The 18002-nt window shown below is 35.9% G+C and overlaps 2 protein-coding genes and 1 long non-coding RNA gene across 3 annotated transcripts; 2 read left to right on the forward strand and 1 right to left on the reverse strand.

Annotated features, from left to right (window-relative positions):
• Nucleotides 1-3722: 3722 nt before the first annotated feature.
• LOC117127337 lies at nt 3723-5864 on the forward strand. Its single transcript, XR_004450287.1, has 2 exons — nt 3723-4397; nt 4964-5864. It is a non-coding gene; the product is annotated as an uncharacterized LOC117127337 (long non-coding RNA).
• Nucleotides 5865-8474: 2610 nt separating this feature from the next.
• On the reverse strand, nt 8475-13397 carry LOC103864271. Its single transcript, XM_033276430.1, has 4 exons — nt 10461-13397; nt 10282-10381; nt 9804-10187; nt 8475-9717 (listed from the first exon to the last, which is right to left on the reverse strand). Exons 1-4 carry the CDS (start codon nt 13046-13048, stop codon nt 9448-9450), a joined length of 3342 nt encoding a protein of 1113 aa, XP_033132321.1. The 5' UTR covers nt 13049-13397; the 3' UTR covers nt 8475-9447.
• Nucleotides 13398-14945: 1548 nt separating this feature from the next.
• LOC103835441 (protein indeterminate-domain 16) lies at nt 14946-17561 on the forward strand. Its single transcript, XM_009111616.3, has 3 exons — nt 14946-15325; nt 15577-15982; nt 16691-17561. The coding sequence occupies exons 1-3, from the start codon at nt 15199-15201 to the stop codon at nt 17292-17294; spliced, it is 1137 nt and encodes a 378-aa protein (XP_009109864.1). The 5' UTR covers nt 14946-15198; the 3' UTR covers nt 17295-17561.
• Nucleotides 17562-18002: the final 441 nt, after the last annotated feature.

The following is an 18002-nucleotide window of genomic DNA, read 5'->3' on the forward strand; positions in this document are numbered from 1 at the left end:
AGATTGTAAAAAAGGCGTGAATGAGGAAGTGGAGGAAGAAAAAGGTATAATATTAGTGGAGAGACCAGAGTTCCAGTCTTCCAGACAATCATAACTATAAATGGGAAGGTTTCGAAGACGACTATTGTTTCACATGTAAGGATATCAAAGAAACTGATCAACATAGAATGTATAACGTGGATCCGAGTTCTTTGCCTCTTATAAGTTATGGACGAGCCAGTTTACTTCTCTCACAAGTTACCAAATTTAATTACCTTTTCTAATTGCAACTTGATCAGATTCATTTTTTGTTCCTTGGTTTTCTTCTGTTTTTGTTCTCATTTTTTTTGGTTGAATATGTGGATCGATGATAATCAACGTCAGATATATCTCAAAAAATTCAGAACTTTTAGTATAGATTTATTTTTCCATTTCATTTAAGCATATTTGAGAATATATCCTTGTCAGATATGGATGTTAATGTCGTCTGTGGATTGTACCAAATAAACATTTAAACATTATTAATATCCGTTGTAGATAGCATACACCACATGTTTTTATGCCAAGGTTTAGAGTATAAGAAGATGCTATCTTATATTATTTATTGTTTTGACGTTAGATAACATTTTTAATTATTATTTTTGTATTTGTGTTATATTACTAAACTTACCTGGCAGATTATTTATATGAATGAATCAAATTGTCTTTTAGTATTTTGGTTATAGAAAGGTAATCATTTTTATTTGACTTGTTTGATATGAAATGTTCGTAAATTTGTAATGAAAGCAATAACGTAGTTGACAAATCGCTATCGATCATAAAAATGGTATGGCCAGAGCAAAGACTTTAATGGATCATAAATATTGGAACTAGTACTTTCTTACAAATAATTATTAATTATATACCCCAACCAAAAGCCTAATTTGCGTCTCTTGCTTGATTATATATGGAACAAAATGAAGAGAAATCATAGCACATCTCCAAACATGTCGTGGGAGTATGTTCTATTCACACCAGATTTGGTCGTGTCTATCGTAAAGTTGCCTAAATGAAGACAGATTGATATAAGCCGTAAAAATCAAGGCAGTTATAAGCAAGTATCATGTAGTCTTTTTTAGTTTGCAAAAAAGGAACTCTGCTAAACCTTCTAAAGCCTAATAGCCTATCACTAGAAGTTTTCTTTCTAAAAGGCTTTATGCTTTAATCATCTTCCCCAAATGAAGTACCATTTGTAACAATCAGTTTACGCTCAGAGAATCTATCATTAGCGTCGATCCTCAGAATTTGACAATTTGAAGGCTGAAAGCAAAAAAAAAAAGAAAGAAAGAAGAAAATCAATAAAACTAAAATTATGAGATTTTCGTGAACATAAAAAATGTTTATGGTAATAGGGGTGAAACTCGAATTGCAAACATTTCCTTCAGGTACAAAGGTTTTGCCACTACATCACACTAGACTACAGGAAGGTTTGATTAATTTGGATTGAACGTTAATCTTAAGCTTCCTTTGTATGGGTTGAGGTAAAGCATGTCAAAATATATATCTAAATTGTTTTTAGAATAATTATATTTAAAATTAAAACTAACCTTTTGATTATTCTTTTCCATTTGTAATTAGTAATTAGTATGCTGTCAAAAAATATAGTAATTAGTCATATAGGTCGAATGATTTTCTACTCTCTAGAGTTATCTCTTAATATAACATTCGAACTCTAATAAACTTTGCAGATGCTTAGTAGAATTCAAACCTACTTGTAGAAAATACTTACAAAGACCAAATGATACAACGCTCACTACTTAAATCTTCATGAGCAAGTTCATACAAAAAATGAATGTTGAGACATTGTAACAACTTAAAAGCCTAGACAATTAATCGAGGAGAAGATGACTGTGTCACCACTTCTATACAGTCTCTGTTGGCTTCTAGCTAAAGACGATGTAAGTCATAATGCAGAAGTCAACAACTTTAAAGCAGAAAAGCAAGTGTGTTACCTCTTGAAGAGATGCAATAATAGTTCACTCCTGGTTCCTCAAGCTCAGTTTGTTCTGCTCTTCTCCAATGTCAATGAGCAGCGTTCTCGAAACCTGCACTCACTCCGTCTGGATCGGATGGTATAACAGTATGATGTACGCAGCCTAAATTTTCACAGTAGTCCATGTATAGACACTGCTATGAAGTCAATGACGACATTTATGCCATTAATCCACTGACAAACTTTGCTAACATATGATATGAATATATATGTTATCATGGAAAAAAACACTAATTGTTTGTACTATCTCAGAAGAACTAAATCAGCCATGTGGTGTATATGCTATTTCTTTTATCATGGTACCAAAATCTTTGATTGGAAACAATTTACAGGCACATCTTGAATTCGTCAAGGGTCTTAGATCCGACAAAGCCATTTGGAAAATATGCAACACACGCTGATCAACTGAACAAAGAGTATACTAGAGACAGATTGAAGAAACATTATCTCAACAAAGAGACGATTCAATAGTAAATCTTTTAACAAAAGGAATAAAACGAAACATGATCTTAATAATTTATATAAAGCAATAACAATAATCTCGTTTCAAAACATTAAACAAATAAAATGAAAGGGAAGAGAATTACAAGAAATTTCAAAATAATCGATTTGGATCCGTGTTTCATATGGACCCGGTCTTTGTACACTTTTTACATCATTGGCTCTTTCGTGATGCTTCAAAATCTGTCCAAAGATCTTCACTGGGTCTACTATACTATACACTACAAGAAAACAGAGAGATTCTGATGGCCAAAATCGTCGGAAGTTCGTCGGAAAAGGCCTATTCCGACGCATTTCTGACGAAGGCGTTCGTCGGTATCATTTCGTCGGAAAAAAAAAATTCGTCGGAATTTCGTCAGAACTTCCGACGACTTTCTGACGAATACCGAGAAATGACATTCTGACGAACTTCCGACAATATTCCGATGCGGACACACGAGACTAGAGTTCATCGGAAAAACTATATACCGACGGAGACGGATCCTCCGAAGATTCCGACGAACTAAGTTCTCGGTAAATACCGACGGAGTCTGATTCGTCGGTAAATACCGACGGAGTATGACTCGTCGGTAAATACCGACGGATTACGATTCGTCGGTAAATTCCGACGACTCACCATTCATCGGTATGTTCCGACGAATCATAATCCGTCGGTATTTACCGACGAGTCATAATCCGTCGGTATTTACCGAGAACTTAGTTCGTCGGAAAATGTCAATTTTAATACGAATTAATTTTGCATTTTTATATATATTTTTTATATGAAAAATTAATTAATAAATAAATAAAATCTGAAATTTAAAACTAATAATATTATAGAATTTAAATTCATACAAACCGAAATAGAAAAAAAACATTCAGAAAATTTAAAATTCATGCAAAACGAAAGAAAAAAACATTCAGACAGTTTTAAAAAGCTGAAAAAAACTAAGAACTCGAAGTCATCAAACGATCTAGCTTCTGCATTATCTCGGCGTTGAACTTCTTCTGGGATGCCAGCTCAGCAAGGATAGTGGCATTCTCCGAACGGATAGTGGCATTCTCCGAAAGGATAGTGGTGTTCTGCTCCTCCAATGCCCCAATCCGTTCATCTTTGTCATGTAGCTCCTCGAGAATCATGGGATCGGCATACGGAGCTTGCGAAGAAGACGCCGGATACGAAGAAGCACGGCGGGCCAACCCAACTAAACGGCCTCCTTTCCTTTTAGGAACCGCCTACAAAAATATTTAAAGTTAGTAAATATAGACAAATTAGTAATCGACATTATTAAAAAAATATAGAGAAAATTGCTAAAACAGAACAAAAAAACAGCATAGTTGTCCCTTTAGTATAACATCAAACTTAGTTTGTCCCTTTGGTATAAGTTTTTTCGTAATTCCAAAATTAGCCTTTGATTAATCAAATACAATATAATTTAAACTACTTTAAATATTAAAAACGTAATTAAAAATAAAAAGAAAAATAATAATTAAAAAAACCCATTTCTCCGTAACCCTAGATCTAATTGTTTACTCCGTCTCTCTCGACAAACTGAGACGGCTACAGATGTGGATCCCTTCGAGAAGAAGTAGATCGTTCGGAGAAGAGAAGTCGGAGATACGATGGCTGTAGACGACCCTCTCAAGCCTGTTGTTGCTACCAAGGAAGCGAAACCTAATTATGTAGAGCATCTGATTGGACCAGGCGACGATGCGGAGGAAGGAGAGATCGTAGACGGAGATGTTGACAAATCGGGAAATCCACAGTTCCTGAATCGCATCCGTTGGAGCATTTGTGGACTTTCCACAGTTCCTCTTTTTATTCGTTGACTTTCTAACGAAAAGACGACTTGGGGAAGCTCCTTAGATCCGCGTTCACGTTCTCCACGGTCGAGGAGTTCTGGAGGTTGGTGCTTTAAAACAATCTTTTCGTTCTTCCAATAATTCTACAATCTGGGTTTTGGTTTGGATTTAGATTTCTCGAGGAAAGTTATGTTCTTTGTTGATGGGTTAGATCACATGAAGTCATCGTTCTTATCTGTTTTTGAAGAATTGTTTGTTTGATGTTTGAATTTGTAGCTACAAGCTTATATGTTAAGTTTTTAAAAAGATAGCGAAGATATTATATTCGATGTAAATCAATGTTTTACACCTTAGTATTTTTGTTGGTAACAGAAGATGAACAAAGAGTTATTTGGTTAGTGTTGGATGCTATTGTATTGCTGTGCACTCGTGTGTGTATATGCTTTCTTGTATTCTCCTTTCTTGAGAACCTTTCTCTCAATGGGAATAATGAACTTGTAGTTCGTTCTATTGGGAGACAATAGAAGGAGTTCCTTGATTACAACAGCTGCATTGGTTTCATCATCCATGTGGGAAGAGTGCTTGTCTTGATGCTAATTCAAAAGGCTTTTCTTTTGCATTTCTCAGTGTTTATTTTTTTTTGTCTGTATTGGCTTGTTTTCCCTTCAGGAGGATGCGACGAAGATGAACAAGTACAACCATACTGTTATCGATCTACAATTTGAGTTTTAAGGCTGACGGGCTGACCAGATTCAATGCTTCAGATCCGACACTGAGCACATGCTTGTTCGATATCACATTTTCACTTTGGTATATTTGTTACAAACTTAGTTATTTTCCATGTCAATATCAAGTTAGGCTTGTTCCTATACTCAAGCTTGATTTCTTTTCCATGTTTAAAGTTGTATTATATTGTACCAGATGCAATTGAATGTCTTGGTGTAGTTTAATGACAGTTACTATAGAAACGTTTCTTCCAATTTTTCAAACCCACATCTCAAGTTTAACCAATTCAACACTGCACGCACCCATCTAGAGATATTTGACCCGTATTTTGTTTATGAACAAAGATAAGTTTCTCCTAAATGAGACCCTAAACAAACCTAAATGGGACCCTTAACAAACCCTAAACGATACCCTAAATCACAACTGTAGTGGAACTTTAGAATACACAACAAATAGACCCTAAGGCAGTGAAATATTAATTCCTTAATTAGAATCGTCCCAAAAGTAGTCTAGAGACGCAAAGTTATCAAAATAATTTGTCTAATTCTCTTCCACGAGTTCATATCATGACTGAAATACAACACTCTTGACTATGTTTCTCATAAACCCGAGATTATGATCCAGCTCAGTCATAAAACCCGACCCGATTGAGATCCACAATTAACCTATTACCCAACATATGTAAGAACAAAAACTCAACTTTTCCCATTTTTTGTAGGTGAACCATCGTTATATATTTACAGATTTACTATGAAAGCAATTATACTTGATCATCCTAAAGGTCGTGTGTTCGACCTAAGACTGTCTTATTATAATTTTTAATCCAAAACACGAGCAAAAAAATTCAAATTTGACGTTCGAGCTCGGGTCCCTTAGCCCCTATAAGTCTTTCCTTCACAAACTGAGCCAGCTACATATACAGTACCTGTAATGCAAATATATGATCTAACTAAACCTCCTACTACAAATATATACGTTTTAAGAAAGGAAGTTAGAATATATTTTTAACGGAAACTTCCATAATTTTTGCCAAAATCAAGTTTTCTTATCTGTAGAAGGTACTTTCTACACTGGGTAGAACCAAGACAAAAATCCCATAAGCAGATTCTACCTCACGTAGACGTTTGAGTATTGTCTAGATTTCGCATTCCGAGAATTTTAGAATACCTCATAAAAGTAGAAACTGCATTCTGAGAAAAAGTAGCTAACTTTACAGTTAGTAGAATTCACATTCCATATATTTAGAAGTTTAATTAAAAGTAGATTGTTCGTTCTAAAACAAGTAGATGAACTTGTTTAATCTGGAATTCAATTTCTACTAACCTATTTTCCGTAGAAGACGAAATCTACTTTTGGTAGAACGTAAACAAAAATTTTAATTTACCAAGTTTTTCAACAAAAAAAAAATACAAGTTTGTGTATATGGGTATTTTATCAATTGTTTCTATTTTTATAAAAAATTTTTGATTCATAAAACTATTTATTTCATTAAGTCTTAGAAATGGAAAGGGTAAAAGGGAGAAAAAATGGACAAAAAATGTTTTATACCAAAGGGACAACGATGCTGGTTTTTTGTTCCGTTTTGGCAATTTTCCCAAAAATATATTAATAAAAAAAATTACCTTTTCAACCATCTCATTTATTTGCAATAGGGACAAGTTGGTTGAAGCTCCCGTAGAATCGCCGTCATCAGAGAGAGGCTGAGATTGAGTTGCTATTTCAGCTTCCACCAAATCAACGACACCTTTGATCACGGGATCCTGAATTTGACCTGTCTTCTTGTTAGTGTGAGCCACCTTAATGAGTTGGAGACGATCAACGGGATTACCGTCATTTTCTTCGATCTAAAAAACCGCCATTATTAGCCAAGGAATATATAAAATATTTATTTAAAAAATATAAAGATAAATAATTAAAAAAAACTTACAAGTTCATCTTCCTTAGTAGACATAGAGCAAGCGCCGAGGTTGTGCACATACATACCTTTCCCGCCACGATCGCTCTTCCGGTTCTTGGAGTTCCTAGAAGACGTCTCTGCAGTTTCTTCCTTCTCCCAATGAGCTATCAACTGCTCCCACACCGTCCCGTTGATGAACCGTGGCCTCTTGTTCTTCTGCCAAACTGTCTTCCACGCGTTTATCTGCTTCGTATAAGAGTCCATGGCTTTTTCGTTGAATTTCTTACGGACTGTTTCCGTGAGATCGGAGTGCCAGTTGAACTCTTGCTACAAAACAAACATAATTTAATAAGTAAATATATTTTAAAAAATGTAAATACTTTAAAAAAATGAAGAGTTTACCGCAAACTGACGAAACCACAACTCTCGTTCTTCGAAAGGAATCACACTCCACTTTGAATATCCAAAACGAAGCATGGAGTACATCATCTGGTTGATGCTCCTGCTAATGCCATTTTTCGACTTGGTGAACCTTTAAAAAAAATACAAGTTAGTTAACAAGTTAATTAATGGAAAAAAACATAATACTACAAATTAAAAAAAATACTAACCAAGTGCTATGTCCTCGTCGTGGGTTGGGATGGAGAACCGGGAGATGCTCTCGACCTGGTTGTTGAACCAATAGATCAACTGGCATGACCCCCGGATCCTGTTGAGCAGCAGCGGGAGGGGCAGCGGGAGCTGGAGCGGGAATATATGCGGGAACCGAGTTTTGTTCGTGAGACGATCCCGATGCACGGGAACTGCTCACCGAACTACGTCGAAGACGGGCTGCGGGGCGGGGTACATCCTCGGACCTAAAAAAAATTAATACATCAAAAATCTTTTCAAACCATTTCTATTTTTAATGTTTTCATTTATATATTTACAAAAGGTTTTATAAACGTTTAAAAAAAACAATTAAATTTTTTATTATACATGATTTATATATATATATATGTATACAAAATTATAAATTTTTATAATTATAGAAAAATGTTGTTAAATATTTTTAAAATTTTAAAAAAACGTTTTATTATACATAGTTTATTACTGGAAATTTGTAAAAAATTATTAAAATTTTAAAATTTTTTATTATACATGATTTATATATATATATATATGTATACAAAATTATAAATTTTTATAATTATAGAAAAATGTTGTTAAATATTTTTAAAATTTTTTAAAAACGTTTTATTATACATAGTTTATTATTGGAAACTTGAAAAACGTTTTTAAAAATCAAAAAACGTTTTAAAAACAGGAAAACGTTTTGAATTTTAACAAAAACACAAAATAATTCCAAAAAAAACTTAAACAACAATCCAAACAACAATCCTAACTTATATATCCTAAACTATCCATTCAATCCTAAAATTTTCAATCAAACAACCTAAAATCCGAGATCTAACTTCCAAAACCCTAAAAAATTGGGATAAAACAAGGTTGGGATGATTCTTACATGATTTGGGGTTTGGGGAAGAGATATGAGGGTGAGAAGATGATTGGGGGCTGGAATGGGGGCCGCCGGTGATGGGGGCTCGAGAACGGCCGGAATCGCCGTGAAAGGGAGAGAAATCGCGGAGAGAATTGAGAGAGAGCCGGAGGCGGAAATAACGAAGAAGGAAGAAGATGAGTAATTATATTTAACAATTCCGACGGACACGGGTTCGTCAGTATTCCGTCGGTATCATTAAATATATATCAATTGGCGGTCCGCGAAAATTTCACGCGGTTTGGTTTTCCCGGGTAAATTACAATTCCGACGGAATTAAGTTCGTCAGTATATTCCGACGGAATACTGACGACTCATTCCGACGGAATACTGACGACTTAGTGTTTAAGGGTTGGTTACAAGTTTCTAAAAGCAAAATCCAAATCTTTGATAATATATATAGTATTTTCATAAAGATTTAACAGTAGAAATGTTTTGATAACACGAATTTATACAACAACATTTTTTGTAGTGTAAGATTAGATGAATGTGATTGTATAAGTATATGAGTGTTAAGATGAGATGTTATGAAAACATGTGATATGCATACATAAATATTTTTATGAATTGTTATATTTGAACGGTTGCGATCTAATACTATACTAAACACTTATTATGTATTATTTTCATAGTTTTGGCATATAAATTTATAGATTTTTATGTTGGAAATGTTTTAAAAACACATGTCCTCGGTAATTCGTCGCAATATACCGACGACATCCCGACGAACTAACAGAGTTCGTCGTAATGTCGTCGGTATATTGCGACGAATTACCGAGGACTTTTTAAAAACACATGTCCTCGGTAATTCGTCGCACTATACCGACGACATTCCGACGAACTCTGTTAGTTCGTCGGGATGTCGTCGGTATATTGCGACGAATTACCGAGGACATCTCCAGACTTTCATGAAACTCTTTATCGTCGCTATCTCGTCGGTATTTTGCGATGGATTTCCGACGGACCAAATGGAAAAAAAAAAAAAAAAAAAAACTAATCCGAATCTTCTGAATCTTCATCAAACTCCCCAACCTCAGCTTCTGGTTCCGAATGTACAACAGCATCAAGTCCAAACTCAGTCAAATCCTCAACGAGTTCAACATTTGCCAAATCTTCAACTGCCTGGGCGTTGCTGGTAGACTCTGGTTGCAATGGTTCATCATCATCAGAAGTTCCATCCACTCGTCCTCTTGGGTTGATTTGCGTTACAGTGACCCATGGATCATCTCTGTACGTCACCCGAGGGTAACTGATGTAACATACCTATACATATCAATTATACAAATATTAGTAAAATATATAGCATTAATTAATTGTATTGGAAAAAAATTATGAATAGATTGACATACCTGATCAGCTTGCGAACCAAGAATGAAGGGATCATAGTATTGAAGTTTCCGCCGCGAATGAACTGATGTAACACCAAACGCATCAATCTTCACTCCTCTATCTGGGGTGGTGTCATACCAATCACAATAGAATACTACACAACGCAATCCAACCATTCCAGGAAATTGGATTTCCAATATTTCTTTTATGTTGCCGTAGTAGACATCGTCACCGGAAGAAGATGAAACACCAGCATCATATGTTGTCTTAGAATGACCTTTCCTTGTGAATGCATATCCTCGCGTACAAAATTTTGGATATGATTTGACCACATAGTTTGGTCCCTGCACAAATTCGCGTATCCAATCATCGAACACAAAACCTCTGGCCAAACCATCATTCACCTACAAATTAAAAACATATATGAGTGAAAAGTTAATTAGTTTATATTAAATTTAAACTACTCATTTGCATAGGGTAATATGATATATGACTCACATAACTACGAAGCCACACAGCAAATCCGTTATCTCTAAGTTGTTGAAGCTCATCTTCTGTTGCATGCCTGTGAGTCATACGCAACTCCGCCATATATACACTATATACAAAAATATTATCAATATGAAATAAATTTATTGAATATTAATCTAACAATGTAAATGAAAAAATATTTTTACCTCTCATATTGTAGAACATCTTCACAGTTGGTGAGCAAATATGTTTGCAAATGAGCGTGCTCAGTGTCCGTAAGTCTGCGCTTCGTGAATTTTCCGCTAAGTCGTCCTATTTCCTTGAACATGCTTGGGACAGTAACATGATATGTTGCTCTCTCCCCTCTGTCATCATGCCGAGCAGGTCTTCGGTGTTTTGTATGCACTTCTGGTGGAAAATAATTTTCAGCAAAGATTGCAGTTTCTTCATTGATCACCTGTGCCACTATAGATCCTTCCACCCTGCTTTGATTTTTGACCATCTTCTTCAGATGATGCATATAACGCTCAAAAATATACATCCATCTGTACTGCACAGGACCACCAAGTTCCAATTCTCTTGCGAGATGAATAGCAAGATGTTCCATTACATCAAAGAATGATGGAGGAAATATCTTCTCAAGGTTGCACATGCTGACTGGTGCGTTTGTCTTCAAATTATTAATACCCTCTTCAGTCACTACTCTGCTGCATAAGTCGCGGAAGAAAACACTTATCCCTGCAATTGCTTCATGAACATTACGTGGCAATAATGCTGAAAAAGCAAACGGGAGGAGGCGCTGCATAATTACATGACAATCATGACTCTTCAAGCCACTAAACTTTCCTTCGCTTCTATCAACGCAGTTCCCCAAATTTGATGCATATCCGTCAGGAAATTTCACTTTATCTGTAATCCAATCAAAGAACTCTTCTTTTCTAGCACCATCCAGCCGATAAATGGGAAAAGGGGCCGTACCGTTCTCATCAACGTGAAGTTCAGAACGATCACAGATATCGACTAAATCCAACCTTGACTTCAAATTATCCTTCGTTTTACCTTGGATGTTAAGGACTGTGTTCATCAGATTGTCGAAGAAGTTCTTCTCAATATGCATGACATCTAAATTATGCCGCAATAGATGAGTCTTCCAATATGGCAGATCCCAGAAAATACTCTTTTTGTGCCAGTTATGTAGCTCTCCAACCGCACTGACTCGAATGTTTTCATGTCCACCTACATCTGGCGTCCTTTCTGCATCAAAATCCCTAAACTGCTTCAACAAATTTTCCCCACTAACTTCCTCAGGTGGACCATCAAACACCTGCTTGTTCTTCGTAAACGAAGTCTTACTCCTGCGGTATGGATGATCAGGTGGAAGAAATCGTCTGTGACAGTCAAACCAACACGTTTTCCTTCCGTTCTTTAGTTGGAAAGCATCGGTGTCATCTTGACAATATGGACATGATAGCCTCCCATGTGTTGTCCATCCAGATAACATACCATATGCTGGAAAGTCACTTATTGTCCACATAAGTACTGCCCGCATCTGAAAGTTTTCTTTGCACGAAACATCGTATGTCTCAAAACCATGCGCCCATAGTTGTTGCAACTCATATATCAGTGGTTGAAGAAACACATCTAGTGATCTTTTAGGATGATCTGGACCGGGGACGAGAATTGAGAGAAACAAAAACTCTCGTCGCATGCACAAGCTCGGCGGTAAGTTGTACGGGGTCACGATAACTGGCCATAGAGAATACTGTCTTCCATGCTTTCCAAACGGGCTGAAACCATCAGTAGATAATCCAAGATAAACATTTCTTCTCTCTTCCGCAAATTCTGGATATGTTGACTGGAAATGTTTCCAAGCCTTCGCATCTGAAGGATGTCTAATCTCACCATTTGTGGAATGCTCTGCATGCCATCTCATTGCTTTTGCTGTGCGCTCACACTGATACAACCTCTTCAATCTTTCCGTCAAAGGCAAATACCACATTCTTTTGAACGGGATCGGAACTCTTCCCCTCGTCTCCTGATAACGAGGTTTCCCACAAAATTTGCATACATTTCGTGTCTCATCCGCTCTCCAGTAGATCATGCAGTTGTCAATACATACATCTATCACTTCGTACGGTAGTTGAAGACCGGCTACAAGTTTCTGAACCTCGTAGTATGAACCCGGTGCAAGGTTATCCTCAGGTAGAATACCTTTGACAAAATCAGTAATCGCATCCATGCATTCTTCAGCCAAATTATAGTCTGTCTTAATACCCATTAATCTAGTTGCAGATGATAAGACTGAATGACCATCTCTACAATTTTGATACAAAGGTTGTTTTCCTGCATCTAACATATCAAAAAATCTCCTAGATTCGGGATTTGGTTCTTCCCCTCTATAATGATCATGTACCATCTGCTCAGTACCTACACCATAATCTATATCCGTTCTAGGTTCTTCTAACCTAATATCAGGCTGAAGTTCACTAACAGGCTGAGGTTCGCTAGTACTACCATATTCATAACCAGTTTCCCCATGAAGGTACCAAACTTTATAATTACGTGAAAACCCTTTCATATACAAATGAGTCCAAACATCAAATTCTTTTATAACCTTATTATTATTGCAAGTAGAGCAGGGACATCTTAACATACCACTTTTTGCATCCGGTTGCTGTTGAACAAGCCTCATGAATTCTCCAATTCCTTGAACGTATTCTTCCGTAAGCAAATTAGTGTTGGGATCCAAATGAGGTTTATCCATCCACGAACGATAATAAGCTCCTGAAGACATGATTTTCACGGAATTGTTATGACTAAAGAGAAAGAAGAGAGAATGAGGTGTGAATGAGATGAATGAGGAGGGGTTGCATTTATAGGAAATTGCTTACGGACATCCGACGACTTTCCGACGGAATACCGACAGATATAAAGCATTCCGTCGGAATTCCGTCAGTATTTTTCAATCTCGAACGGCTATAAAACGGTCATATTTATTTGTCGGCAACGGTCACTTGGTTCGTCGGAAATTCGTCGGAAAATACCGACGGAATACCGACGACCGTAACGGTTATATCTTTTCATCGGCATATCGTCGGAAATTTGACGGAATATTCCGACGACTTTTCGACGACTACAACGGTTATATTGTTTATCGGAATATCGTCGAAAAGTCGTCGGAATATTCCGACGACCCTTGTTTTCTCGGAAATTCGTCGGAATTAGCCGACGGAATTCCGACGACTTCAGATTTTTTGTTTTCGTCGGAAATCGGTCAGAATTCCGTCCAAAGTGTCCGACGGCTGTGTCGTCCGTCGGAATCTCCGTCGGAATTCGGCGTGTTTTCTTGTAGTGATATGATCTGTTCGTATAATGGCACCACATTGTATGGATTTCGATTTACGTTCCTCACCCACACAGAAACATGAGTTGATTATGTGCACACGACAAACGTAATAATAAGTAATTATTCGTCCAACTTCCAGAACTAAAATTCTTAAGTCGTCCCTTTATTTACGTACCTGCTGGCTGCAACATTATAAAATTTGTATTTTTTTTTTTTTTTTTTTTTTTTTTTATAAAATTTGTATTGGGCATCATTAATACATTTTATTCGTATACTATTGTTGCTCCTTATTTCTAATAGAAGATTCCTAACATAACTTTCGATCTAGAGTACCTTTTTCTCATTCATGTCGAAATAAATCAATTCTTCATATTTTTGGATCGATTGTATCTACCTGTATGGACCTAGCTAGTTAACTCTTATACCATATTAAAAATCATAAACTTCCAACTGAAAACGTTTTTTTTTTCTTGAAAAGGCCAACTGAAAAAAACGTATTGATAATAGGTGAAATGATATTATCTCTTTGACGTTAGTGGTCTCGCTCCTCACAAATACGGATTCAGACATGAAAGGGGCGTGAATTGTCGAGAATAAAAAATATATATATCCAAATTCCCACGAGTCCTTAACTAATAATTTTCTTGATAATGCAACTTGAAAACTAAAGAGTAATTTTTTTTTTGTAAATTAACTAAAGAGTAATTTGTGGAGAAGAAGATTATGTAATATGAAATATAATAATGATTTAGATTTGTTTTGTTGTTAAAATGGGATGTTATTTTGTTTCTTTTCCAAATATCTATGTGGGCTCTAGTCTCAATCATGTTTTTTTTAGACCATCTCCAATGGCCTACTATATTTTTTTTTTCTAAAATAGAGTAACTCAACAGAGTTTGAGTTTGCTCCAATAGTACTCTATTATAGAGTAGAAAATACGGTGATGAACAAAAAAAAACAAGTTACTCTATATATAGGGTAAACCTATTTTTTACTCTATTATAAAGTGAAAAATAGAGTACTATTGGAATACTCTAAACTCTATTTTAGAGTGAAAAATAGAATGAGGTTGGAGATGTCCTTAGGTCACATGTATGTGTGTGTATGTGTATATGTGTATGCATTTACATAATCAGTGAGAAAGAAAGAAGATAATGAATGTATGTAAAGAAGAAGATTAAAACAATCAAAGACCATGCAATGGCTTCTCCAGGTAAGGTGGTAGGTCAATGAAACAATTAACAAAAGAAAAAGAAACCTTTTTCAGGAAAATAAGATAGAGTAAAAGGGGTAAAAAATAAACTTTTAGGCCTCGGAAAAGAGAGCTGAAACAAAAGTTGATTTCAGAAAGCAAAAACCTTTGTTTCTCCCTCTTAACTCATCTATCTTTCTTCTATTAGATAAAGCTGAGACAGCACTATCCACCAAATAAAAGATGAAAAAGAGAAACAATCTCTAATCTCTTGACATGAAAAAACAAAAGATTCTTTGATTTTCTTTTCTTTTTCAGTAGTCACAAAGTAATCGGTACGCTTCTGCTAATACCACCATCGTTAAGGGAAAATAAAATAAAAGGAGATTATTATAAACCTCAACCGATGATAGATTACGAGAAAAACAACAACCATCAGAACTTTCCCTCTTCCTCTTCTCCCGATCTTCTTCTTGCCATCAATGGAGCCGCCGTGATTAATAAGAGGAAACGGAGACCAGCAGGGACACCAGGTTTTTTATAATAATTTATATTTATTTTCTTGAAAATATGTATTGTCTACTATTAGGTTTTCAATAATTCAGGTAAAGTTTTAATTATTGAGATTTGGATTTCCATAACTTCCGAAAAAAATTCTTGATATTCGAAATGATTTTTAGATAGGATAATATTGTGGGTTGGCTTTCTTGATACTCAGCTAAAGATTTTTATTTTTTTGTGTATCAATATAATCATTTATAGTCCTGTGTATCGGTGCCAACAGATCCAGATGCTGATGTTGTATCTTTATCCCCAAGAACCCTGCTAGAGTCAGATCGGTACGTGTGTGAGATCTGCAACCAAGGCTTTCAGAGGGATCAGAACCTCCAGATGCATAGAAGAAGGCATAAAGTACCATGGAAACTTCTGAAGAGAGAGAAGAAAGATGAGGAGGTGAGAAAGAGAGTCTACGTGTGTCCTGAGCCAACTTGTCTGCACCACGACCCATGCCACGCCCTCGGAGATCTGGTTGGAATCAAAAAGCACTTCCGCAGGAAACACAGCGTCATCAAGCAATGGGTTTGCGAGAGATGCTCAAAAGGCTACGCTGTTCAATCTGACTACAAAGCCCATCTCAAAACCTGCGGTTCACGCGGTCATTCATGCGACTGCGGCCGCGTTTTCTCCAGGTTCATCATTTCTTATTGTACTCTCATCTAAAAAAATTAAGTTCTGCGGAAAACCCTAATTAATATGCTGATGATTGAATTTCTTGGTTTTTCGAAGTTTTTTCTTGATAATTAATTTATACAATTTTTTACTGTTTAGAAAAAGTATGTAATAGGAATTTTGGAATCCTTGAACTAAACGAAAGAATGTTTTTTAGAATGGTGTGTATCTATTATCTATAATGCATAAAGATTTGTTATTTTTCTTTTGAATGTGGATATATTCTTGACATAACCTACCAATAGAAGGTCAGTATGTGAGTGTTGTCAGATATGATTATTTTAAATAATTAAATTAATCAGATAGTAGTATGTTTTAATATGTCATCTCATCACATTGACAACATTACAGATTTCCTTTACCCACACTTTGTTGCATTAATTTATCACACAAACTAAAAAGTCTTATAATCACATTATCCCTTTCCAAAGATACCTAAGTCCACAACTAAGTTTTGTTTTATATATATTATTGTCTTTGATTACGTACGTACTCCACCAAGCATTTTTTTCCCTAATGTTTTAAACCCTATTTCCATCCACTATTATCATTCAAGTTTAGACTTTAGACCGTATATATATGTACACCCTAATTTTCAGTTTGTTTTGGTTATCAACTAAACAAATATGTGTGCAATAGTAACTCTTTCTTTCCTGGTTTTTTTTCAGGGTTGAAAGTTTCATAGAGCACCAAGATACTTGCACCATCCGGGGACCTCAACCCACCAACCACCGTCCTCTACATCAGAACACAGAGGGCCATGCAACTCCATCAAGAACCTTTTTAACCCCAAGCATTAACCCTTTATTGCATGGAGTTCCTTTCTTAAGATCACCACAAGCGTCCCATCAACAGTCTCTAGCTTTCGCTTCATCAGCTCCTTTCGAGAACCTCCAGCTTCAACTATCCATAGGAATGACGAAAACACAAGTGAAAAGAAACGAAAAGGGTGAGTCAAGTTTAACAATGGAGAGAGCAATTGAGGAAGCGAGGAGGGCGGAGAAAATGAGACAAGAAGCGAGGAGGCAGATTGAGATGGCACAAGTGGATTTTGAGAAGGCGAAGAATATAAGGAAAGAAGCGAAGGCCGAGCTGGAGAAGGCTCATGTTGTTAGAGAAGAAGCAATAAAGAGGATTAATGCAACAATGTTGGAGATCACTTGCCATTCTTGCAAGGATCTGTTCCAGCTCCCCGTTATGGCTGATGAGAGTACGTCGTCTCTTGTTACGTGTTATGTTTCCTCGGCGACAACGGAAGGGGAAGCCGAGTGATTCAATACTTCTTCATAAACTCACACAAAGGGCAAAAGACAACATTAATAGTTTTTAATGAAATGATGGTATTAGTGGTTACCATATTGTGGATCAATTTTTTACTCTATGCATCGTTTGTGTCCACTGAAAATTCCGAGAATTGTTTGGAACATCGGTTAAAGTTTTTCCGGTTATTATAAATTTCATTGTTATGGATATTTGTTCCTTGTTTTATATTTTTTTTGTTTTGTTTTATATATTTGGTTTTGGCTACGTTGATATTAATAAATGTCTCTAACAAAAAGATGGTCGTAATGGTGTGGTGTTTGTTGATTGGTTGGTGTAAGTTGTAACTTTTCTTTATGGAAGCTATCGTAGGAGTAATAATGTTTTAGAAAATGCTAGTATTATTCACTTTATAAACTAAGGGACCATTCTAGAGAACAAAAATGAATGGAGCATTGATTGAGGGAAGCACAGTAGTAATTTGCATTAAACTGGAAAGAAAAATTTGATGGAGTTCAAAGTTTTGTGCATTATCTGGTGGAGATGATTGATGTACACCTAATAAAATATGATTACGAGTCGCCTCTTTTATCTTTCCCATCTTTACATTCTCGTAGTTGTAGCTTAGTCTCAGTCTGACTTAACAAGAAATCATTTTCACTCTCATAAAGACCGAATCTTATAAGATGCCATTTGATAAAAGGATATGTTTTAAACTTT

Source organism: Brassica rapa, chromosome A08, assembly GCF_000309985.2.
Source record: "Brassica rapa cultivar Chiifu-401-42 chromosome A08, CAAS_Brap_v3.01, whole genome shotgun sequence".
NCBI lineage: Eukaryota > Viridiplantae > Streptophyta > Magnoliopsida > Brassicales > Brassicaceae > Brassica > Brassica rapa.

Bases quoted from the DNA above. Each gene is read 5' to 3' on its own strand.
- LOC103864271 (XM_033276430.1), bottom strand. From the start codon at position 13,048: ATGTCTTCAGGAGCTTATTATCGTTCGTGGATGGATAAACCTCATTTG. The intron at 10,382-10,460 runs GTAAAAATATTT...TTTTGTATATAG, and splicing joins GATGTTCTACAATATGAGAG to TGTATATATGGCGGAGTTGC. The intron at 9,718-9,803 runs GTATGTCAATCT...TGATATGTATAG, and splicing joins TTGGTTCGCAAGCTGATCAG to GTATGTTACATCAGTTACCC.
- LOC103835441 (XM_009111616.3), top strand. From the start codon at position 15,199: ATGATAGATTACGAGAAAAACAACAACCATCAGAACTTTCCCTCTTCC. The intron at 15,326-15,576 runs GTTTTTTATAAT...CGGTGCCAACAG, and splicing joins GAGACCAGCAGGGACACCAG to ATCCAGATGCTGATGTTGTA. The intron at 15,983-16,690 runs GTTCATCATTTC...GTTTTTTTTCAG, and splicing joins TGCGGCCGCGTTTTCTCCAG to GGTTGAAAGTTTCATAGAGC.